The 26,334-nt window shown below is 32.3% G+C and overlaps 1 protein-coding gene across 1 annotated transcript; it reads left to right on the top strand.

Moving 5' to 3' along the window:
• Positions 1–1,247: 1,247 nt before the first annotated feature.
• Positions 1,248–25,012, top strand: LOC149088768 (ATP-binding cassette sub-family F member 2). The gene is made up of 15 exons (XM_089249863.1): positions 1,248–1,435; positions 3,154–3,328; positions 6,062–6,274; positions 7,828–8,016; positions 9,103–9,243; positions 9,377–9,503; positions 10,085–10,187; positions 11,482–11,577; positions 13,764–13,883; positions 14,005–14,094; positions 14,197–14,307; positions 16,442–16,504; positions 16,604–16,732; positions 18,155–18,358; positions 24,345–25,012. Exons 2-15 carry the CDS (start codon positions 3,163–3,165, stop codon positions 24,462–24,464), a joined length of 1,872 nt encoding a protein of 623 aa, XP_089105989.1. The 5' UTR covers positions 1,248–1,435; positions 3,154–3,162; the 3' UTR covers positions 24,465–25,012.
• Positions 25,013–26,334: the final 1,322 nt, after the last annotated feature.

Below are 26,334 nucleotides of genomic sequence, written 5' to 3'. Positions count from 1 at the left end.
AAAGATAGCAACACGAAGTCATCTTGGCGACTTGTTTCAATGATGAAAAAGTATGATTTCTTGCCAAATATGACAAACTGATAAGTCAGTTTCCCAACAGCCAATCGTGTCACTGTGCCTTTTGGCATTAACGGCTCGTCCTATTTCATTCTCACGTGTTTTTTTTTCAATCTTCAATCGTTGCAATCTTTATACATATTTATTATTATTTGCACTTATTTAGCTATATTTTGATTGTACTTACGCTAAATACCGTAATTATTATTATTTGCGTTTATTCACTGTCATTAAATTTTTGATTTCAAATAATCTGATAATATGCCTCAATAATACGTTTTACATGATAGTACATTAAATGCACTGAAAAAAATTTGAATATTAAAATTAAATTTCATTATAAAATATAATAAATTTTATCAGATTTTTTCTGGTTACAACATGGTGCAGAGGGAAGCCATATCACACACTGGCAACTCTGTAAAATTCATGCTGCAATCATATCTGTAGTGCGCGTGCGCAAAAAATGGATTAGTAATACTACTGTTTCTCTGACTAAAGTTTTGTATAAAACATAAGCGGTGACCCGTATTTTCACGATGAAGTATGGTCAGCTTTGTCATGCCTATAGAGATGAAAAACAAACTCAAAAACTTATTACTCTTTTGTTTTGGTAATATTCCGGTGACCATACGTCCCGTATTTCCGGGGACAGTCCCGGTATTTTCTGTATTTTTGGTCGTCCCGACTTTTTCGCAAAAGTGTCCCGGTTTTTCCCGTATTTTACACGACGCTAACTTGAATTTTTATTCTTTATTGAAGTCAAAGATTGAAATTATTTTTCAACTAATAAACTATATTATGATAATTACAACTATAAATGAGAATATTTATCTCCCACATTTGTCTTGGTGAACGTATTTTTCGTGAAATTCATTTTAATCCACTGCAATTTGCAGTAACGTTTCATTTCCCGCCATTGTGATTTTACCGTAATTTTAAGAATATTTGGCAACTTTGCTCGGTTTTGGCGTCCTTTTTGGCGATAATTGGCAATGTCCCGTATTTTCCCGTATTTGGAATCTCAATGTCCCGTATTTCTCTCGAGGAAATATGGTCAGTTTAGGTAATATTGAAAATTGAACACTTTTCGGAAAAAAATCACACAAATGTCGAAAAATAAAAATGTTCATGATATTTTGAGTTGAGCCTTCCTTTCAAACATCCATAAAATGACAATTAAGAAAATGACGGTGGCAACGTCAAAGACCGCGCTGCCGTGTCTCGCTCTTTTCCTTCCTTCCTTTTCGTGCTTTGTACGGCGTGTTTCGTGTGTCCTCTCGTACATCAGTAACATTAATATTAATCGAATAAATTGAACGTAAATTATCCAAAAAACAGATTATATTAATCGATTTCTAATTCCTTCTCCCATCAAGTGAGATTTTTATAATTTTAGTTCGCTTTGAATTGTGGGATTGTAACTTTAAATTACAATTAAAGAGGGGGGGGGGGAATCTGGCACAATTATAATCATGATGTTTTCATTTATATTGATTTTTTTACGATAATTTTCCTATAAATTCACGACTAATATAATTAGAAACGTGAGAAAATAATCTCTTAATATGTGTATGAACATGTATTATACGGATAAATCTCAAGATTTATTTTTGTTTTAATTAAACAATATTTCGGTGATGACATTTACATCTACAATAACTGCCTTTAATTTTTAAATATTTACGATTCGAAAATATTTGTGAGTCATTGTATGTATCACGTGGTAGAGCTCTCTATATGTCTTTAATGATAATTGTCTAGCAATGAAATGTGGCAAGAGCTCTTACCACATTTCTTCTAAAAACCAACATAAGTTATTCTCCCACCACATTAACGCTAGATTTTATAAATATGATGGTTTTATAAACTCCGAGTAAGGTATATATGTCATGTATTTTTCTTTATCTATGCAACTGCCCCAAAGCAGAATACGCCGAAATCTGCAACATATGTTGCAGAACAATCAGTGCTGCTGCAAAACAATCTAGAAAAATGTAGGAAACACTGTTATAGGAATATTTACTGCAGAACATTTCAGCCCGCCGAGGGTTCATTGCAGAACAATGCAACATTTCTGCTTTGGGGTGTAATTGATTGATTTCTACTTCTATAATCTTTGAAACCATTGGAAGCTATGAAGCGAGTTGTAATTACTTTACAGTGTTTATCCTGATCGATCCAGCCACATGATAAATTTTTAGCCGTTATTTAGCAATATATAGGAAATGAAATCATGATTATGGTACCAGATCAGTTTTCGGCGACACATATCAAAAATCAAACCCAACCTTGACATGCCATTAAAAAATTGATATCAGTGACATCTGCTGTGAAACTATCATTATGCTATGTTTACTAAATATAGAGAGTGCTTGTGTACTGATATTTTGTTTCCTTGTCCCACTTTCCCCTTGACCCAATTGCCAGATCCACCCACTCTCGGGATGTTGTGGCCTTAGACATAGTTGTAATGGTCATATCAGTCTCTAATACCTATTTTCAATAGAGCAGTGAGTCCAGGAAAATTAAAATGAATTATAAATTTAGTAAATTATGGAAATGAGGCTCTGCTATGGGAATTGATTTGTTGATTGTGATAAGCTCTTTCAATTCTAAAACATTTTAAACCACTGAGGCATCGTTTGAGCAGTTAAAAATTATCAAAGTCTCATGTTGCTTAAAAGCCCTCATTTCCATGAAATGGGTATAATGCAAGTTATAATCAAACAGTTAATTTGCAATTGATGAAACATTGTAACGTATGTTTTCATTTGAAACACCCGTGCTTGTATTTTCCCCTTGTTGAAAGATATATATCTTTCTCCCCCACACTTTCATTGCAACTTACACTTAAAATTGATATAATGAGCACAGCCTATAATGAAAATCTCCTTGTAAGTGATATATAATGTTGCATATATAAAAGAGAATGTTAAATTAGGTAATGCTTATAACCAAAAATGTATTGAGGTGACAATTTTTTTAAAGCTATTTGTGATGACTCGTTTTGACTGACTTTTTATTGCATTACGATCTTACATTATTTTTATTTAGTTTTTATCTCTACAGTGAAAGTGTCTTGTTTTTGCTCAGATTTACAATATGCCTTCTGATGCAAAGAAACGCCGAGATGCAAAGAAGAAAGAAGCGGCAAAGCTGAGAGGGCAAAAGAAGCCTACCCCGAAAACTGATGATGCAGCACAGAATGTAGCCAATGGGGAAGCAAGCCCAAATGGAGATATCTCCAATGGGTCCACTTTATCATTAGGTATAACGAGATGTTTTTTGTATGTACTCAGCTTGAACTCTGTATTCGCTTTGCAACACTGCAGGTGTTCAGACCAGCACATTATAATTACTGTGGTATTAATATCTACTAATTATTATCTATCTCTAACTTGAGATGTTAAAATTTATGCGACAGTTTCCAAGTATTCACTCACAATTACCGTTAGCTCAAATCTGTCATGTTCAACTAATAATGTAGGTTTGAAAAGATGAAATGATATGAAAATCTCTTGGGTTTTTTTTAGTATTCATACCAGGATACAGATTGCGCTGCTGATAAAATCTGCAAATAGCTTGTGTCAGAAAAGCATTTTTTATATTTGGGTCATTTTTGTAGAATTAGCCTGAATTATGTCTCCCAGCACTTTACATCAAATATGTTTGGTACAGAATTTTTTTTATCACTCTTTATATATTCCTGTTTCTGGCAAAGGATCACTGTATTTATAACTTCAATAATTTTTTAAAATTTGCTCAAACAAATTTTTATTTCTTAACCCTTAACTGGTGTGGTGGGGTCATTTTGACCCCATGCATTCTTAATCTTTCTGCACCTTGAGAAAGAAATGCATCTTGACCATCTTATTTTCAGCACCTTTGAAGCTAGTTTGACAAATTTATGATGTTTTTAGACTTTCTTTCCTCTATATCATTGATAAAAGTTTCCATGGGGTCAAAATGACCCTAACTGCACCACTTGCGTAAGTTTTTTGTCTGAAGGCAGAAGTGTTTATATATAGATCAAATAGTGCCAGTTTTCTCGATACTGGTTTCAAATTAATGGTGAAACATCGGATATCAGAGGTGAACATGAATATAGTGTTAGTGAATTGTACACAAGATGTGTGTGATCAACATGCCATGGTGTTGGTGGTTTCTTGCAAGTACTGTGTTTCCTGACTTAGAATAAGACTAATTTTGGAGCTTGTGTGAAATGTAGTAAATATTTTAATTTGCAAATTTTATTTTTTGAGTACCCGTATTTTAATCATATCTTTATTTTTTAATCATGAAAATTGCATTCAAAAATTTAATATATAATTACAATTTTTTTTTCAAAAGTCATGCATCTCCATTTTTTTCAAATGTCTTAATAGAAGACCATTTTTGAGAAAAATAATTAAATAAATTTGAAAATCAATTGATAGATGAAGTCATGTATCAATTAATTAACACTTTGATGTAATTAATTGTATCAATTAAGTCATGCTATCCATTGCTTTTATGAAAATTCTTTTTGTTTATTTTTAAAATGCATTAATACTTGTTCTGATCAAAATGGTACCACCACACCAGTTACTCATAGAGTTTTCGCAATGCCAGTTAAAGGTTGAGAAAATGCTGTTCTCCTGGTTATCCCCAACCCATTTTTTAAAATAAATGACTACTTTCTATCTTATTCTTTTTTCAATTATATATTTTTAAGGGCCAGTGTGCTTTCATATTTCCTCTTTTTTTTATAATTTAAAATTTTTTATCACTAGTTAGGGGTCATTCAAGTATTACATCAGCATCGAGGGAGGGGGGGGGGAAGAGGTTTCAGATTTGCTGATGTCATCAACCACCTATTTTTGAAGATATGAAATATTCTAAGCTGCTGACAAAATTTTGTTAATGGGGCGGAGGGGGTCAGTTTTTTGCTGACAAGGGAAGGGGGGGGGGTCAAAAATTACTTAAAATCTGCTTATGTAATACTTGAATGGCCCCTTATGACTGAATGAGAATTTTCTTCAGCTTTTTTTTACCCATTTGTGACAAAACATTTGTTCAAGTCCTACAACATGTTTCCCCCTATTAAATTTTGTGTTAAAAAGGCTAAGAATGTAGCCACCACTCAAACTTTTTAAATCAATTAGAATTATAAATTAATTCATAAATTTGAATTATTCAGAAGAAAAGGGACTAGTGGTTTTTATAAAATGTCCTCTTGTCTACTTTTTTGAGAGAAATATATAATTGAAAATTACTTTCATTTTACCTCATGTTTCAGTTTATAGACTTCGATAATTTCTGAAAAGCGCGTGCTTGTAACATGCATATTTTTTCATTAGTGTTGTGAAACATGTAAAAATGTCTTTTTTCCTGACATTAAGTAATCAAAAGAAAGGGTTTGAAGTTGGGGGGGGGGGGATAAAAATAACAAAAAATTTCCTTTTTTTCTTGAAATAAGGGGATTTGAAGGGTCATCAAGTTCTGAAAAAGGTGAACAAAAACATTATTTAGATCCAATTTCTTGAAGAAAAACCATTCGTGGCTCCTAATAAATTATTTGTCTAGTGCCTACATTTTTTTTTATTTGTCAAGCCCATCAGCGTTATTAATTTATTATTTTATATACTGCTATATCATAATTTGGTTGTAATGAGCAGTTTATTTACAATTTTTCCCAGACGTTCGTAAAAAAGGCTTCAACTGTGATTAATGCATGTCATTTTTTTTCAGAGATTGAATAGTTCAATTTTTTTTTCACTTTATTTCTGAGTTTTCATTTGAGATTTATTTTTTACTATTTCGCTTTCATTTTGAGGTTATGATGTTATATTTCTTACACTCGATGCAAATTGAATTTTGTACTGAACTGCTGTATTGTAGCAGTATATACTGATTAAAGTTTGCTAGTCTGTTTTAATTGATTAAGAAAATAAGCGGCATTGCACTTCTCTGTAATGCATAAGAAAGAATCGTGGCTTAGGCTTTTGTATTTTTCTTATAGCTGAGGATGAACTAGTTCGAAGACTGGAGCGTGAGATGAATCTTACTGCTGAGGCCAGATCATGTACCGGTGTCCTTGCAGTCCATCCACGGTCAAGAGATATTAAGATCGACAACTTCTCGATCAATTTTCATGGAGTAGAGATCCTGGCAGATACCAGACTTGAATTGAACTGTGGTCGCAGATATGGTTTGGTTGGAGCTAATGGATCAGGTTGAGTATCTTTATTTTTAAATTTTTGGTTGTATTAACTTTAGAATGGTACCTTTATGTCTAAGGTATAGTTCGTATAGGTATCATTAAACATATATTTTTTAGGTACCATTCTAGGGTTAAGTGGTGATGGTAGTTTTATACTTACGCCTTTAATCAATGATGACTTATAATAAACTATTTTCTAAACTAAAACTGATAACCTAAGAGTATCGATGAGCTTGGGGACTTGGATGGATGTAAAGTTAGCAAAGTTTCATTTGATCTCTCCTCAATTTTTAAACATTTGACATGTACATGTTCTTATACATAGTTGAACAGTTCCATTGCATCATCTATTAATTAATGAAAAAAATTGTCAAAATTTCTATGAAAATTTTTTTTGAATACTGAATTATGATAAAATATGGGTATGAAACAGTTTAAGCTGCGGTTGCATTTTGCGAAAAATACAAAAGAAAATCGCAAAAGAAGTGCTAGTCTGTTGCAAAAATGCATACATGAGGTACGAAATGAGTAGACATCGACCATCAATCATTACATTAGCATTGTAGCATTTTGCTAAAGCTTTTCCCCCATTTTCACTTTTTTTGTTGAAGGAATTTTTTATCCAGCTTAAACCCTGGTATGAAAATATCTTATTTTCAAATGAGCAGCACAATTGCCAAAAGTTATGTGAACCTTTATTTTTTAATTTTATAAATTTTGATCTAGTCTTTTTTAGCTTATTCAGCCATTTCTCGCTCAAAGATATCATCAGTGCTTATCTATGACTTCCATAGTCTCCAGGTAGTTTTCCAGGCTTCAAAAAATTGAGAACGACCCTACATCCCAAGGTGTGAGGAAGTATTTTAGATCAACAAAAAACAATGAAACAAAGAACCATTGATAAATACGAGAGAAATGTGAAACTTTATTGACTGGGCCAATCCATATAAAGGAAATTTTGAAAAATTAGTTGATAGAATATTACGAATTGTGTCGACTTGAGTGGGATTTAGCTAAGAGGTTTTTCCCTATTGAATTTAGGATTATGTCAACCATGAGAATAATAATTGTCAAATTATCCACATGTCGAGTTATTGAATGTCTACTGTATATGAATAGATAATTTTTTACTTGTCAAATTGTACCCTCTTCCTTCGCTCATGATCTTTGGCAATCTTATGGCATTTCAGAATGATAGTTCATATATCTCTAATGCTAGAGGGGCAGACGAGCAAAAATATAATGCTGATTTAAATAAGGAAAAAAACCTAATTCATTCATCAGGTTACCAATGAAACTTGGTAATGAAAGGGTGGGAAAAGATAGAGAGCACTAATGTTTCATTCATCTACTCCAGGTTGACATATTTCTCTTTTGTAAGGGAAGCTGTTTCGTAAAATATTTTTCTGGGCTATCAAAATTATTTTGTTAGTCTTCAACTAGACAAATTATTCATATCAGATGGAAAGTGTTAGAGTAATTTTTACATGTTTGAACAAATGGATATGAAGTTGAAGAATGTGTTAAATGCTACAAATTTGAGTCGTTATTTTTTCCTTCTTTAGGCAAGTCAACTTTGTTGGCTGCTCTTGGAAGAAGAGAAGTGCCTGTTCAGAGTCACATTGATATCTATCACTTGACCCGGGAAATGGCCTCAAGCGAGAAAACAGCACTTCAAGCAGTCATGGAAGTTGATGCAGAAAGAGTTAGACTGGAAAAACTTGTCGAGGAATTGAGCCAGTATGATGATGAAGGTATTTTTATGTAGATTGATTGTTATTAAGTCAGCATATCTCGTTATGGCAGGGAAATATAATTGTTAGATTGCCAGTTAACTTTTCTGTATTTTGTATTGCATCACAGTGCGAAAGTCAACCTTTTAAAAATTGAATAACAGGAAGAAAAGTTCATTTAAAAAAGAAATTCAGATTTGATATTTTCAGAATTCTTTATGAAACTTTAGTACTGAGAAGTGGTTTTGGTACTTCCAAACTGAGTAAAATATTGAACTCTTTGAGTAAAATATTATAAAATTTAATTTTTTTTTCTATTACAACTGACTTAAAAATAAGCATAATATTTTGAAGTCAGTTGTAAATAAGTTGCTTTTTTTAAATTTTTTTTTATCAATTTCAATGCATATCAGAAGTGTTCCTGACAGGTGGATTCGAACTTCTATTCAGGATTGTCTTTTTTTCACTTGATTTCTTTCACTTTGTTTTTCTTTGTTTGCTCAACCAAATCATTCTTTTATTTTTGAGAAAATAGTTTTATTTCTTCTGTGCACAAATTGAGCTGGCCTATGTGAATTTTTGCCTTGATCAATAATCCATTATTATTCCCTATTTCACAAACAGTAAGAACATGATCATTCTGTTCTGGAGTTGCCTTTGGTAGTTTTATCAGTGTTTTTTGCTAGTTAATTGCACATGAAATTGCCTCCAGTAGGAAACCATTATCAATGTGACAAGTTATCTCACCAACTCTGAATAATTTTTCAGTCACTAAACTATTGCAAATTAGCTTCATTTGTCCCCCTTAAATTTTCAGTATATTCCATACTTCATTTATAGTCAAATATATTCATTTAGTCCCAAAATTTAGGGAAATAACACCTCAAACTTTGTTTTTAGTCATTTCAGTATTTCCAGAAAAAAGTTGGTGAAATCTCATCAGGGAAAAAAATTTCTCAAACCTCAAATTTTGCTTATCCACGTGTTCTTATAAATTTTCAATTTCCCCTTTTACATTTTGTTCTTAAATGTTATTTAATGCTGCTACTTATTTGATATTTTATAATAGATTGATGTGTGGATTTTTATTTTATTTTTTCTCTAAAGAGTCGCAAGAGCAACTGATGGATGTGTATGACCATCTGGATGAAATAGGCGCTGACACAGCAGAGGCAAAAGCAGCCTATATTCTTCATGGTCTTGGCTTCAGCAAAAGCATGCAGCAGAAAATGTGCAAAGATTTTTCTGGTATGTTATGATCTGATAGAAATTTTTTATTTATTGATTTTTATTTCAGCAAGCTTTTGAAAATCATTTTTTCCCTTTCTTTATTTACTTAATGTGTGAGGAAATGAAAACAATTTTTTTTTTTTGTGGTTAGGTGGATGGAGAATGAGAATAGCCCTTGCTCGAGCATTGTATGTTCGGCCCCATCTATTGCTTCTTGATGAGCCTACCAACCATTTGGATCTTGATGCCTGTGTATGGCTTGAGGAAGAATTAAAAGTGTAAGTATAATTTTTATAGTTCGGTAGGGAAATTTCATAATTTTTTTCTTTTGATTTTTAATATTTGTGTATAATACTTTATATGTATAAGGTGGATTATTCCGTACGTTGTTTCTGACATCACTACACTGAGCTCTAAGGTCTTCAGTAATACAAATAGGCCAAAAGAATTAGTTTATTATATTTTGTTACACATGATCTCCCAATGAATTGCTGTAAATGAATCATCTCTCATTATTCATTGAATCCCATTAACCCTCAAACTATAAATAGATGATGAGCATAGTAGCCTACTGAATCGTTTTATGATATTTTGTGATGCGGGAAACATTTTTATTGTATACTTTTTTGTGTGTACAGAAAGGTATAAAAAAATACCTAAATAAGAAGGTAGCGTATTTCCAACTATTTGTTTTAAATATTGTGAAAAAATTAAAACATATAAATAAAAGTTCATTGATAAATCTTGATTTGCCATTTAAAGTACATTACTTCTCTCATTATTTGTTATTGAAGTTTATTTTCTCATGAAACAGTCTTTTGAGAATGAGGAAGTTTGTTTTTTTCCATTGACATTATAGGTATAAGAGAATTTTGGTTGTTATATCACATTCCCAAGATTTTTTGAATGGAGTTTGCACAAACATCATTCACTTGAACAAGAAGAAACTGAAATATTATGGAGTAAGCAATATTTTTTTTTTTGATAATTAGAAATTTATTCATTCTAAATATCAAGGTTGTGTACGACAGGCAGTAAGGTTACACCTCTTATTTCCAGTTTAAAACTTGTTCTAGAGACAATACAGTATTTTAGTATCTGCAGCAGATAGAATTAAGTTTTTATGTAAACCATAAATATCGCAAAACAAATATGCCAATGTGGTGATAACCCACGAATCATAGGGATAGATATTTAAGGATATATATATAGGGGCCAGCAAAAGCCCAAAATTTGGACAATCTTGGGGCAGATTTGGACAGCCTGGCCCAACCAGTTTCAGGCTTTGTCAACCATCTAATTTTTAAATTATATAGAAACTAGGTTTTTCATTAGATTTTTTTTTTGTTAGCTTAAATATTTCATGTCAAAAATAATTATATTAATAACTATACCATTAATAATTAATCTTATCAGTGTGTTATTCATATTTGTTTTTTTGACACCTCAGAAGAAATGTTGACCAAAAGGAACTAGCAGTGTTGAGGTTTTATACTTCAGCTAGGAAGTGGATAGGCTCCTACTTTTTGCTGACTTTTCAGCTGAAATTGTTACAGTAGGAATGAGTAGTTTATGATAAATTCAATTTTATTTCCATTTTCAGGGAATATCAGACTTATCTGTTCATATTTATTACAAGTTGATTGATTAACACTTTAGTACACTATTACTACTAAACCCAGACATGCACCTCGTCCATATTCCTTTGCGGAACCTCTAACGAATTGGTACATGTGGGAATGTGCGTGTACGGGTAGTGAAACCTGATGTGAAGTTTGTTTCTGTGTAATGCTTGTTATGTGTAGTGCTGCCATCTTCCACCAGTTTTTTCTAACTATGAGTGAAGTGTAATAATTGAATAATTAATCGTTGTAGGCCTGTTGCTCTCTGTGGCGAGACTTTTTAATGGGGAGATCGGCTCGCATTTGCGACTCAAAGTTGGGAACCACAGGAAACCAACTTCAGCCGACCACCACTGCGGTGATGGGGGGGTTCGAACCCGGATCCTCGCGATGGGAGTCCGTCATTATGATCACTCAACCACCGTAGCAGCCACTTTAGTACATTGAATAACATTTATATTTCATATTCAAGTTCATAGTGTGGTTGTTCATCTGTATTTTCCAGATGAACTTTATTGATAGATGTTATTTGGACAAAAAGTGTGTTAAATTGGGGGAGATGTTCATAAAATCGAGCATTAACTGTATATAGTTTTTCAACCTGTCATTTTTTCTAAACTGTTCTTGCTTTTAGGGAAACTACGATGCATTTGTGAAAACCAGGTTAGAATTACTTGAAAACCAAATGAAACGGTACAACTGGGAGCAGAGTCAGATAGCGCACATGAAAGTAAGAATTTTTATAACTTTGAATGGTACTAGCAAAACTTATCAATGAAATTTTTAATGCAATATGTGTATTGTGTCTTAGGAGCATGATGATGAAAGGCCGAGGTTGAGTTTAGTGAGCAGTGTTTTTTGCTGTAGTAGAGCAACTTTGTTTTCCGGCAGTTAGTGCTGCTTGCTTTTTCTGTGATAACAACCTGAAGCAATTCCTGACTCCTATACATAAATCTTTTACTTGCCAAAAATATTGTTTGATTGGTTTTTTTTTTTTTTTGAATATCAGATATATTTGTTGGTCTGAATTCACCTGTGTAATAATAATCTCTTCAATAAAAACATGTATGGCTGTAAAAACATTTTAAACATTAAATTAGTGCGCATAAATTTTAAAATTGTACTACAAAGAACAATTTAGGCAAAGGATTACTTCTGTATAAGAACTATAATCCTGGTATAATTGAGTGTGATATTAGTGGGAGCTACAACAATCTCACCAATTGTCAGGGAACTTTCAGCCTTATCTCATTGCATTGGCATTAGAACTTCTATTCTTTAAAATCATAAAAATAATAAAAGTTAGTAAAACTAATTAGTTTTTTAAATAGAAATTTTGAATTCTCAATCAATTGGATGCAATGACAGCATGGGTTCAAGTTCAAAATAAATGCAGGAAAATATTTCTGTGATTCATGCTAAAAATGATGTATTGAAATCTGAAATATATAAATTTCATATTTTTTACTTGTATATTGCTAATTGTGAGACAGAAGAATATATATTTAAAGAAACACTGCTTGAGGATGCAGTCTTGCAAAGATAATAGTAATAATAACCTCAGATCTCGAAGTATAATTGTTCATCTCCATCTAGTAGCGAGGTAATAAAGGAGAAGGATGCCTGTGCAGGCGGCAGCAGCTGTATGACCAATTATTCCGCCATGTCCATGTGATAGACTAAAAATATATGATAGACTGAAATATAAAAAAAATATGATGGCAAATGTCATCATAGGCACCACTAGAGATGTAAAATTCTCTGGAAGGACTACTATTACAAATAACTTGAGAATATTCTTATTATTCTTGATCAGAATATTATTATTGTTGTTATTCTCCTGTTATTTATAATATAAATCTATCCTTGAAAATTATTCTTTGTAAGGGCTATTTTTACAAATTACTAGGGAATATTCTTGACAAAAATAATTATTCTGAAGTTATTTATATAATAGTCCTCAATGAAAATATTCTTCAGTTATTTATAATAGTAGTCCTTCCAGATAGTATTCTCAGGAATATTTGTAATAATATGCATGATAATAAATAATCTGTATAAATAACTTGAGAATAATTCTTATTATTTTCAATAAGAATATTCGCTAGTAATTTATAATAGTAGTCCTTCGAGAATATCCTTGAGAATATTCTCGAACTAAAAGTTGTCATTGGGGAATGATTATACCAAAAATTGTTTTGTTATAAATGTTTCAGGCAATGAAAACTGATTTATATTTCACAATATAAACAAAATTAGTAAAAAAATTTAAATTATTTAAAAGAAAAATGAATATTCTCTATTCTCCAATTTTCACAATCCAAGAGAATATTCTCGTTCTCTGAGAATATTCTCACCTCACTTTTTTAGGCACCACCATTATGTATGGTCACGACGGCAATTATCATCATAGCCATGTGGCTGGTTAACCTGTGATCAGGTTTTATTGGTATATTATGGATTTATTTTTAATAACTTTTAAGGTTGAAAACAATCTTGCAATTATTAGGGATCTATTTCAAAAACCAATAGTTTTAAATTGTAATAAAATTGTTTTTATTTGAGAAATCAATCATTTATAACTTATTAATTTGATTAAACCAATAACAGTTATAACTCAAGTGTTTAGATTCATTGGATTATATATACCAAATTATGCATTCTGGAATGATGTCAAAAGGCCGAAATGAGTATTTGGTGAGCCATTGATCAACTCTTGAAGTAGGGTCTGAGCTCCTATTTCATGATTCTATCAATGAAGCGTTACTGACCGGGATGCATTTGTAAATATGTCTATAGAAGTATTGAAATGCTATTTCTCAAAATAATTGCTTGTGCAAGTTCTGTTTTGGAAAAACACTGTTCTGTGTTTGGATATTTTAGTACTAATTTTGTTCCACTAATATTTTTTGTTAGGATTATATTGCCCGCTTCGGACATGGTAGTGCAAAATTGGCTCGACAAGCTCAGAGTAAAGAAAAGACAATGGCCAAAATGGTTGCTGGTGGATTGACTGAGAAAGTTATTTCTGATAAAGTGAGGACATTTCCATGGAAACCAGATTGATCAAAATATTCTTTAGTACGAAATTCATGAATAACTTTTAAATCACTTACCTTTTGCAATGATAAATATATATGTTTTTTACCATTTCCAGGTTGTCCAGTTTTACTTTCCTGACTGCGGGACCATTCCCCCTCCAGTAATCATGGTGCAGAATGTCTCCTTCCGTTATAAAGATGATGGAGTGAGTATCAGCACTTGTCTCACATTTCTACTCTAACGATGACAATCATCACATTAAAGCTTGTGCTATTAAGAATTTCGATTTGTCTAAATTTTTTTTCAGCCTCTTATCTACAAGGATCTGGAATTTGGCATTGATCTTGATTCACGAATCGCTTTGGTGGGTCCGAATGGTGCTGGAAAAACTACTCTTTTGAAACTTCTATGTGCTGAGGTTGGTTGATTGAAATTAACAGCATTTTTTGTACTCTTGGAAGTTTTTTTTTTAAAAATGTGTCAAGTATGGTTTAGAATTTGTTAAATGTTTAAAATATTTTTTTTCAGTCTCAAATATTCAGTAAGTATTGAGTAAACTTTCAAGACTTAATCCTCTTCACACAACTCAGCCAAAACTGACTATTAAAGTTTTCTTTTAATGATTTGTGTTTATTGTCTTTTAAAATTTTTGCCATTTAAAATGAAAAAATATGGAAATGAAATATATATATATATATATATATATAAAAAGTAGCTTACCCATCACGCATTGCTGCGATCTCTGAAGAAAGGAAATTCAAGGAAATGAAGGAAAGGAAAAAAACAAATTTAAAAAAAGACTATGCCAGAAAGATCGGATGAATGGCGTAGTAATGCATAAAGGACAAAGACATACATTCGTTTTTATACATATAGATTAGTAATTATAATTGATTTGGGTCTATCTTTACTAGGACCACTTGAGTTAGGTACACGTGTATAATCTCTGGAGTGAAGTGTTTATGAAATGTTTCATTAGTATACAAAATACTTTCCTGTGTCATTCTCTCAAGTGATACACAGTGAAACCTCATTGAAAAAATACTTGCTATTACAATAAATTACTCTATGACAATATAGGGTCCATGCAGTTTAATGTGATTGTATCTGGACTCGTGTTTCTGATGATAACTGTATTCGAAAAAGTCCAGTTTTCAAGTACATTGACCTGTTGATCAATTGATCCTGTTTGATTGAACGGGACATATGATAAATGGGTATTGGTAAAATGGTGGCAACTGTTTTTCTTTCCCATAGAGTTAATTGGTTTCGAAATGTTCAATCATTTCCGTTTTTTTAAAAATTCTATTTTAAAAAATGGGACTTTTTTCCCTTTGAGCCAAAATCCTGAGTGTTTGTTATTCAGCCATTGTGAGCAGTTAGAAGGGAACTGTCATATATACCAACTGAACTAATATACATGACAAATTATGATATTTTTTAATGTTTCATAGATCCCTTGAGAAAAACTTTGGAAAAAGAAATTTTAATCTCTCTGGTCAACTGATAGAAACTGATGAACTGAAGGAAAGGGTTTTTTTTTTTGTCATAAATTTGTCTTCACTATAGGAAGGCCATTCCTAAAGGCATTTCCCGTACAAGGATCATAGTGAATACTATGGACCGATTACAACATTAAGTACGGGAATGTTTGTCAATAAGGGGGGAAGAACACCTTTTAGCCTCCTACATAGTCTTACAGCCTGATAATGATAACAAACAGGAAAATAAATAAATTAAGTCAAATTGTGCAAAAAAAATTTGGGGAAGAAATTGAAATTATCCAAAGTTTTGATAACTATAAATAATTTTTTTCCCATGTTATGATATTAGTCCATTTTGTTCTTTGCAAAAATGATAATACCTGAATGACATTATCTGCAGGTACAGTTGCCCAGGTCGATAAATTGTAGGTACCGGTCTAATTAGTCCTCGTGTGCAGAAAATGACCATGGGGCAACAAAAATGATCAAAATGACATCTATGATTTCAATAAGCAACAGGAATGTATTTTAAATTTTTTTGAAGAGATTTTCAAATGTGTCAATAGTATTTTTGTACATCTTGCTGAAAATAATCTTTGATATGTTTTTAAACTTTTTACCTGTTTTTGCTGGGCATCTTATTGCATCAGTATTTTGCATCCCCTTATCACTGAGTACTAATGAAGTTGTCTGCATTGCTACTTTGTGTAGCAATACTTGTGTAGCTAGTGTAGTACATAGAAATATAATGTGAACTCCTTTACAGGAGCGAGGAATGTAAATTTTATTAATCAACTAAATCATTGTGATTTTTGTAGAAAAGAAATACTTTTATAAGTATATATATAAATTTTCTCATGCGCGTGAACTAACAATGTACCAACAATGCCGATCTTTCAACAACAGCATAAATGTGGTGGTTCTTGAATATAACGATAACCCCTTGACACAAATATTTTTTTATTGTGTGAAGATTAGGATTTAACTGTATATATGTAAAAATCTTGTATGTGTAGTTATTGTGTATTTGTCATATAAGAGGTTATTTTTTTTTATAAAACTCTTCAGGTTGTGCCTAGTGATGGCTTAATCAGAACACATTCCCATCTCAGGATTGCTCGTTACCATCAGGTTTGTGCTTTTTATTTAAATTCTTTTATTGCAATTGTCTGCTACAATTTTAAGTTGTGAACCTATTTGTGTTTACATTATGCCTTTTTCTATTAATAGCATTTGCATGAACAATTAGACCTGAACATCTCGGCTCTTGAGTATATGATGCAAAGTTTTCCCGAAATCGAAGAGAAAGAAGATATGAGAAAAATTATTGGTCGTTTTGGGTTAACTGGAAAGCAGCAGGTGAGTTTTCAACTTAATTGGCAGTTTAACTATATTGTTAAAAATTGAAGATCAACATTGGGATGAAAAATCTCGGCTAAATAGCATGTAAATACGGGATTCAAATGTATTTCAAGCAGACTATAATGACGTATAAAAATTAGTGTTTGTTTGTTTGAGGAATACATTGTCCTTCCCAGTGTCCCATAAGTATTTGTTAGGTCTGAGATAATGTTCTTGCTACTAGTCAATCTTTGATTCAGTCCATTTTCTTGCTCATCATAGTACAATGTTTTTGCATTGATAAAATTTTTTTTATAGGTCTTACTCTTGTAATTTTGCTGATAATATTGCCCTAGCATTTTTTTGGTATGTTGTGTTTGTATAATAGTAACTATACATTCACAACTTCGAGGTGCGAATGCAAGCCAATCTCCCTTTTAAAAAGTTTCGCCGCCGAGAACAACAGGCTTACAATGATACAATTATTCGATCATTGCTTTTCAAGCATAGTTAGAATAATTGATGGCAGCACTATACATAACAGGCATTACACAGTAACAAACTCCACGTTAGGTTTATAACACATACATGCACATTCTAACATGTACCAATTCGTTAGAAATTCCATAGAGGAATGTGAACAAGGTGCATCGTGAGCTGAAGTTTTGCGCTAATCATCATCAGAATTACTGTCACTAGAGCCCAATTAACTCATGTTCACCTTGGAATCTCTTTCCAGATTTACCTACACTTCCCTTTCTGAATTCTTTGAACCATTTCATGTAGAATGAAAGATCCAGCAAATGGAAAATGTATTAAAAAAATAGGGAGCTTGCATTTTCAGAGCATGTGTTCTTTCAGTATGAAACTATTAGCATCAGTCTGGACAGTATAGGAAATTATCTTTTCTATCTGCATGTATCAGACACAGATATGAGCTGACCAACACAACACCAGCTATAGAAGACTAAAGTTGATGTTACTTGGGTACATACTGAAAAATAAAAAGATCTTCAGCATCTTTCATTTTCCTGTAGATTCTCATTTATCCAATTTTGAAGCTGTTCATTTCAGTCTTCAATCAGTTTTTGTCTTTTTACAGCATTCCTTTGTGTTTTGAAAACTTATTTTTAAATTTTGGGCAGAAGTTGGAACGAATCAAACTATTTTCCATAGAAACCTATGGGGAAATATCACATTGTATCCAACGAAGGTTTCGGCTCATGAACATGATTCCTGAACTAGTTATCTTTGTTAGCCGAGACATCACACATTTCTAAAAAAAACTGGATTGAGAAGAAAATTGTCGTTTTGTAAAGTAAAATGTTGCCAGTTTTTCTAATTTTTATTTTTTTCCCTAATTTCTTTCACAAGTGATAAATTTTGTATGTGGAACTTTTTAAAATTTGAAAATGTCATTGGGTTTTTTTCCCTATTCAGATTTGCGCTATAAGGCAACTATCAGATGGCCAAAGATGTCGTGTAGTGTTCGCCTGGCTTGCATGGCAAGCTCCACATCTATTGTTACTTGATGAACCTACCAATCATTTGGACATGGAAACCATTGATGCTCTGGCTGATGCAATTAATGATTTTCAAGGAGGCATGGTGTTGGTCAGTCACGACTTCAGGCTTATAAGTCAGGTATGCTTTTATCTCTGATTAGTCATCTAATGGTCAACTACGAATGCATCCTCAATGTTTACTTATAAATCTGCATAGGTCATACTGAAATTGAAAAACAAGAATTTTTTTTCCAAACCAGAATATGTTAATGTGTTATGAAAAACTGGTGTCTCATCTTAATATGCATATCTTAGCACAAGTGGTGTATTGCGACAACCTTTGTGACAATCAATTATTCAATTGCAAGAAAACAGCATGAAAGAGCTGATACTGTTTTCTTTTGTCAACATGTTGTGATCGGATGCTGTGTTAAAGCAGAAATTCCTACAGTGGAGATCCGTGAAAGACTTCAGCATACTTATGGAAATCTATGCCTTTGTGCTAGTTGTCTTAACACTAGAATGATGGGTGCAGTAATTTTAACTGCAAAGCTACTTTGACAGGCGATTACAACCAAACGGTTTATCTCAAATTGTTAAAATTTCATGACTTTCCTCATCTTGTTGAGGCCCTTGAATTCGTAAAATATAAATGTTGAAGGTTTCTTAGTTTAGTGTCCCAAAGCAGAGTATGCCAAAAACTGTGACGTACGTCGCAAACAATTTCAAGGGGAGAGAGTATTGAAAATGCTATTGTGAGAATTTTCCACACAGGACATCTCCAGTCAGCTGAGGGTTTGTTGCAAAACATTCTACTTTAGGAGTTTAGTGGTAAAATGAAGTTTTACCTGGAATGATGGTAGGAGTCATCTTAATCACTATAAATGTATTTAACAAATATGATTACAAAACATGCTAAAATAGAAAGTCGTCTTATGTGAGAACATCTGTTCTCTCAATATATTAATGTTCACATAGTATTGGTTTTTCTCCAGTACCCATTTTGTACCATTCAAAGATGCACTTTTGAAAAAGCCTGTCTTCGAGTTCTATAGTTATTCTATTCATTTAGCTTTTCTATGGATCTTTGCCTTTTACTGCATTGCATTCGCTGGTAGAATATCACGATAAATGAAATCTTCATTTTGCACTGGGGCAGAGACTATTATTTTTTGTTTTTTCACACAAAAATTCACTATAGAGAGGTCATACCAAAGATCCTGGCCTAGGGGCCCCTGCTGGATGATTAGGGAAAGAGAGGGATTATTGTTTTACCACGTATCATGATTTCAACTGAGCAAAACAATTTTTTTACAGTTGGCGAGTGGAGTGTATTATAATCTAGATCTGGAGTGCCATGCACACATAAAGTTAGAAATTTCTGTGTGAAATTAAGGAATTTTATGACTCTACTAATGAGTTCCATTCATGTTTTTGACAAAATGAATTCATTCAGTCTACTATGCGATCAGCATCGAAAAGCTGCCCTAGTTGTGTATTTTACAATGTTCAGTATTTAGCGATTATTCATGGTTTCTTCATTCTGCACAGGTAATCTCTTCGCAAATTTCTGAAGTGTATTATACTTCAAACCATTTCACTGAACTGCCCAGTGAAAATGTAGCCACTAATTCACAAGAGTTCAAAAGATCAAAGTCAAACCTCTTTTTGAAGTTACAAAATATAGGATTAGTCTATTAGTCTTTGTCGTAAGTCCTTTTGCCCAAAATTCCAAAAAAAAAAAAAAAGGAACATGAATAAGGGTTTATTACAAAAATAATTCAAAGAGGAACTGAATAGATACTGTTTTACGAAGTTGTGAAGAAAAATTATGTTGGTTTTAGGTTAGTCAAAATGACCCTTACTGTCATTCTATTGTTAAAAGAGAGGTGAAGAAATTGAAACACCTGCATCAAACATCAACCTTGTAGCAGATGCCTACATCAAATACAAGAAAGTGGATGTCAATGTGATTAATCATCAAGAAAGGTGTTAAGGCTGAAAGAAATTTCAGCAAAACTTGGAGTAGAATGCAGTGAAGTGTAGGAAATGATTGAAAGACCAAGTTTTTGAAGTGCTTTGCCATCTGGGTGCCATGTTTTTTGACCTGGAGGCCATAAAGTTCATTAAATGAGGAATGCTTTTTGATTATCATCGACAGTTGATGAAAGCTGATTTTATCATTCCTAACCTGGAAACAAAATGACACGGTATGGAATGGTACCACTTGATGGCAGATGACATGCAGAGTGCCACAGTACTGTGTGAGTTGGAACACAGAATTGCATCTAAACTTATTACATAGGTGCCAATTCTTCTGGTTCACCCTGAAGCCTTCTGATTTTTTTAGCTTTATTAAATTCTTCAGATTTTTTGCATCGTTATAAGAAAGTCCCTGAAAATTCTCAAATTGTACACTTCAAAAATAAAAATCACTCAAGTAAATTCCTCGGTCCTTGCAATCCTAGGTTGACAATCTTTCCATGACAAAAATACAGGGAATTAGGATTTAAAAAACTGGAAATTCTTGATAAATATGATACCAGAAATCATTAAAGTTGCCAATTATTGCTGAAATTGAAAATGGCGGGAAATAAAATGCTATTGTGCAAATCACAGTGGATTAAAATTAATTCTATAAAAAAAACCATGACAAGTATGTGAGAGATTCATATTTTATAGTCATTGTCAAAATTATTTTCTTGTGGTAAAATAATTTTAATCCTTGATTTTAGCAAAGAATAAACAAGTAGGCTTTGTTGGAAACATACGGGAAAACAGGGCATATTAAAAAATAGGCAGGATGGCCATAATTAGGGGAAATACAGGAATGTGTGGTATTGAGGTAAATCGAGAAGCTATTCATACTTAGAATTAGACAACCATAAGTAGTCTTTATGGGCATTGTATAATATTTCATCACATATATATATTGTTTGTAATTGCATTTTTAATTAGGTTGCTGTATTTTTGAAATGTATGACATTCATATTTGTTATAGCCATCTTTTTCTCAGAAACATCGTTGGGCATTTTGCCTGTTGTGCCATTGTATTTGTGTCCTGGGAAAACAGGTTGTATGGCCAGTGCATGCCATCCCTTATAAAATCCCCATTTTTCCCTTTCATTTGTATGATTTTTTTTGGCAACTATATTATTCAATTGAAGTTATGAAGTTAAAATTATGAATTGAAGATTATTCAATTCAACTATTCAATTGAAGTATTTCATCACGTGACAAACTATTTTTCAAGTTGAAACTGGCCTATATTACTAATCTGATAATGCATATTAACAATAACAGATTATTAATCTGTCCCACATACATTCTGATGCTATAGTGTTTATTTTGTTTAATTTACCAATTTTAAAATTTAATGTTATTGGTTGACCCTGATGAGAGGTGGTGGTAGATGGCTGTAAAAATCACCCAGGTTTACTAAAAATTATTTATCAAGAGCATATTAAAATAATGATTTAGTTATATAACCAAAAAACATTTTTGAATCATGACATTCAGATTAACTAGCTACCCTGAATAGAACATGGATGAAAATAAATCTCTCTATATAGATATATTAATATAAATGACAAAACCTAGAGGATGGTAGTTAGCAGTTCAACCAAACAAATTAACACTCACAGCTGTCCTAGAGGATGAAACTTTAGTGGACATGTCTGATGGATGTGCTATCGGCAAGGAAGGTCCTCGAAAATCCTGTACCACGTCCTTATGAAACATACAGACAGTAAGAGGGGTTCTCAAAAGAGCCAGCTGTGGCAATACAGTTATTGAAGGCTTTCTCAATGGATACCCAATATGCCTATATAGACCTCTACATAGGATTAATTAGGATATTACCCAGAAGAAAGGGTAGACCGGCTCCAGAATAGGAGCTTAAGACCTCCCAGCTACATTTTTTTCAAACTTATTATTGGAGATATACCAGAAAGACTGCTCAGAACAAGTAGAAATGCTCAGCGTTCTAGGGAGAAAAAAAGGAAAAAGAAAAGACAGAACCACACGCATGAAGTCAATTGGTTAAAAAAAAATGCTGTGCAAGAATTTTTATATGGAATAAACTTTTTAGCAGGTCAGGAAATTTAAAATATCAATAAATATTTTTTTTCATTAATTATTATTCAAAATACGAAACACTTTAAATGTACATAAAAGGAAGTGTTCTGTTGTTTAACATATCTATCAGGTTAAAAAACTATTTGACAGAATTGACAATAAGTTTTTGACTGTTTTAATACTGAGTTGGTTTCTGAGGTCAAAAACCTAACTCATGCCATATCACACACATTTTGAATAAACAGCTCTATTTTGCTCAATAAACTGAACACAGGTATAATGATTAGTTTAGATAAATAAACTATAAAATTATATTTTATATGTTCTAGACTTTTTATGTCGAAAAATTCAAAATTGCAAGTTATGATCAATGTTTTGTTTTAATTGTAATTAATGTTTAAAAATAAAACATTGTAATATGCAAAAAAGTAAGTTTTTCATCATGTTATATACCTATTGTGTTCAAAACATTATCCAAAAGCATTCATTTAGGTTTTTGACAGTTTAAACCAGTTTTTGATGTTTGTCATGTCAAAAACTCAATTCTGCTCTCAGCCATAGGAGTTTGAAACTGGAACCTCTTATGAGCAATAATTCAGTTGAAAATGTATTAAGTACAATAAAACCCTTCTAAACGGACACCCGTCAGATGTGTTCAACCCTTTAAAAATATGCATTTCAAACCCGTGATTAACCACACCCCTCTTTTACAGATGAAAATTTTTGTCACGCCAGTGACCATGAAAGGGAGATTTTACTGTAATATAAAAATTTCAAGTTTACGCTAGTCACGTTTGTTTTGGAGTCCAAAAAAAAAAAAAAAAAAAAAAAATTTCTAAGAGTATTTGATTGGTACAAGAAATTTTGTTTGCATCTAAACCCTCACAAGCTTGAAAAAAAAAAAAAAGATTCATTGCTTTTCAGCAATGTTTCCAAAAAACTGATCACACATGTAAAGTGTCTGTTTGCGACTGGTTTTGAAATGTTGAGCCTGTGCCAGAGCAGCAGCTCACTCTAGCTTTATTTTCATAGCCATTCACAGAGTTGCCATCTGCTATGGATTGTTCCATAGTTTCTATGGACAGCCGCAATAAACTACAGAGCCATGGGAGACGCTCATTATTACGGAAATTGGTTTTAAAAAAAATCGGGCCTTTGAGTTTCTTGTTTTTCTTATCTTTATTATTATTTTTAAATTGCATCGATCTCTTTACCATAACGGCAAATTTGTACATTCATGTGAGAATTCAATGGAAGACCAACTCAAAGCTGATCTGGTTTGTCTGTGTGTGGAAGGCAATCCGTAAAGCTGTATCTAAACCTGCCGCTGTACTCGATGGCCAAATGTGCAAAAACTCGTAGCTTCTACCGCCTCCTGGAACATTCCTTTGCTCTCTAGTGGGAATCACTGTTTTAAGCCAATGCTGACATGTTCGCATTCATGTTTCAATTTAGAAACTGCCTGAATTATCAATAACCACATATGAAATCATATACACTCAGCTTCATATGTTTTTTTCAAACTTCACACATTGTTCCCAGCATACTGTGAAATGAAACCTGAGGTATATGTCTTAAAAACAGGTCTGGATTCAGTTCCATTAAAAGCTGAATCCTGAAATCTATTCCTGCAAGATACGAGTGGTAAAAATGTGAAACATAATACACCCGTATTAAAAGCTGTGTATATTTTGTTGAATGAAATCTATTGAAAATTATAAACACAAATCTAACTAAAAAATAAACTATCATATACAAAATATGATTTATTACATGTCTTCCATGATGTGAAAAATAACATTGATTCACATTTGCCATCTTCTGCGTTTTGTGAAATGAAAATGGCATAATAACATCCCTCTTTTCCCCTTCAAAATTTTACCCATGGGAAATCCAGATTCATATTTCCTATCAACAATGTGTGTTGCTTTAGAAACGTTAATACAACCTTAGTAAAATGAAAATCAGTTATAGGTATGTGTATTACTTTTTTATTTGCTATATTTCCCCCTGTTCTGTATTCGATGTTCCTATTATTTTACTATTAGGTTGCAAAAGAAATCTGGGTGTGTGAAAACCAGACGATCACCAAATGGAAAGGAACTATTCAAAATTACAAAGAACATCTGCGCAAACGCATTGTGAAAGAAATAGAAAGACCTATGTAAATAATATGTATTTATTATGCTTTTGGAGGGTTTTGTACAAATAGCATTTTTTAAATTAAAAGTTTGAATTTTTTTTTTGCTTCCCACCTGCTTTATATTTTCCTCGAGACATCTATCAATCCAGTATCAGAATTCATCATGTGTAACCATGATCTGTGGAAAGCATTGTATTGCAAATCTTTTAGTTTTGATTCCTGTGGAGCTAAAATAAGGTTGAATGACATCTTGAAGACCCAAGATATCTATAGAGCATTTTAATAATGCTACGTGTGCTGTTCATTTGTGTATAAGCAATAATTTTAAATACTCAATAAGACCAAGAGTTTGGACATAATAGTCTTGTATTGCAGTTTTTTTTTTCTTCTTTATCTCTACTTGTATTCCCAATGTTGGCCTTTGTTCAATTGTTTCTGAATAAATATTAATTTTGTACAAGTTTTGAGAATGTATGATCAAATAACCTCGTCACGTAAAACAACCATTATTTATCTGAATAAAATTGAAGTGTCTTTTTCCAGTATGATTAAAGAATTCCATGAGCGTGCCTATATATTGTTTTTTGTCTTATTCAATGGCTGGTCCTACAATTAATGAAGGTTACATAAAATGAAAGAATGGTTTCTACTTTGTTCAAAGTGTATTTCTAAGAATTTCTTATCCAACACACACACACAGAGAATAACATTTTTTTTTTCGCATATATTTTATTTAGTGAATGATACAGGTCTTAGTATACAAAGAAGCAATCAAAGTGCAGGTTTGTTAAAGTATGATGTTTTTGCGATACATAGATGGGCATAAAATTCATGATTTCCTCAAAATTACAGAAATGTATTTAACATACTTTGGCTTTCAACCTTTTACGTTGCTAACCAGTTCCCCCCCCCCCCTTTCTTTCTTAAGCTCAGGTTTTCAGTTGCTTAATGTTTTCAACATTTCAACACCTGTTCAAGTGTTCAGGCAACATACTAAAACATGACAGAAAGCTATATATATTTCCACAGAATCGAGAGAAGGATTATTTATCTCTGATACAGAAGTAATAGAAACAATCTCGTAGAATTAGCAACTGATCTCAAAATGGTACTCTTTCCAGGATTACTGGAAACTAAAAAAAAGTTTCACAAACTATTGAGAGGAAAATGTGTACTTCTTTAAAGCTAAATACAAAATATTTTTGATTATCTGATTTTAAAGAATTCAAATGTTCACTAAATTTAGCTATTGCTTAAGATTAAACATCAAATTTTTTAAATTTTCCCATAAAAGTTTTTGCTTGAAAAGAATATATTTAAAGCTTAGGATCGGTCTGCATTTGAGAAAATTGCTACTTGACTAATTTTCTGGACTGTGTCGACAGCATAGTCATGATATTCTGGCAACAACCAAATCTAATTAAAATTCAAGCTAATTATGAAACACTCATACGAGATGTAATGAGTCTAACAGGGTTTATATATGTAAAATGGACTTTATATACCACTGTTTCAGTGCCTACTATGAACTTGTTTTTCGGCGAAGTTTGTTACGGGTTTGGTCAGACTCAGTTTCTGTTTACTGAGCTGACTGACTGCAGTTACTCATTGGCTATAATATCAATTTAGATTTCAATTCTTAGATCATGATTTATCATAATTATTCTGTTGATTTATACTCCTGTAATTGGACTTATTTTGTTATACAAATTTATATATACATATTTAATAAAATTCCGATGCACCCATCTTTCGGGAACGCTTAGATATATCCTTGAGATGGGAAGCAGGGTTTGTCCGGTCCTTCAATGTTCAAGTTACTTGTTGGTTGGCTGGCTGGTATTTTGTGCTGCCAAATATGAATGTGACGTATTCAGATTCTTCTGGATGAAGAG

Source organism: Pholcus phalangioides, unplaced genomic scaffold, assembly GCF_987345545.1.
Source record: "Pholcus phalangioides strain wild (caught in Gottingen) unplaced genomic scaffold, Ppha-v1.0 ptg000003l_1, whole genome shotgun sequence".
Lineage (NCBI taxonomy): Eukaryota > Metazoa > Arthropoda > Arachnida > Araneae > Pholcidae > Pholcus > Pholcus phalangioides.
This window is presented reverse-complemented; position numbering and strand designations above follow the sequence as displayed.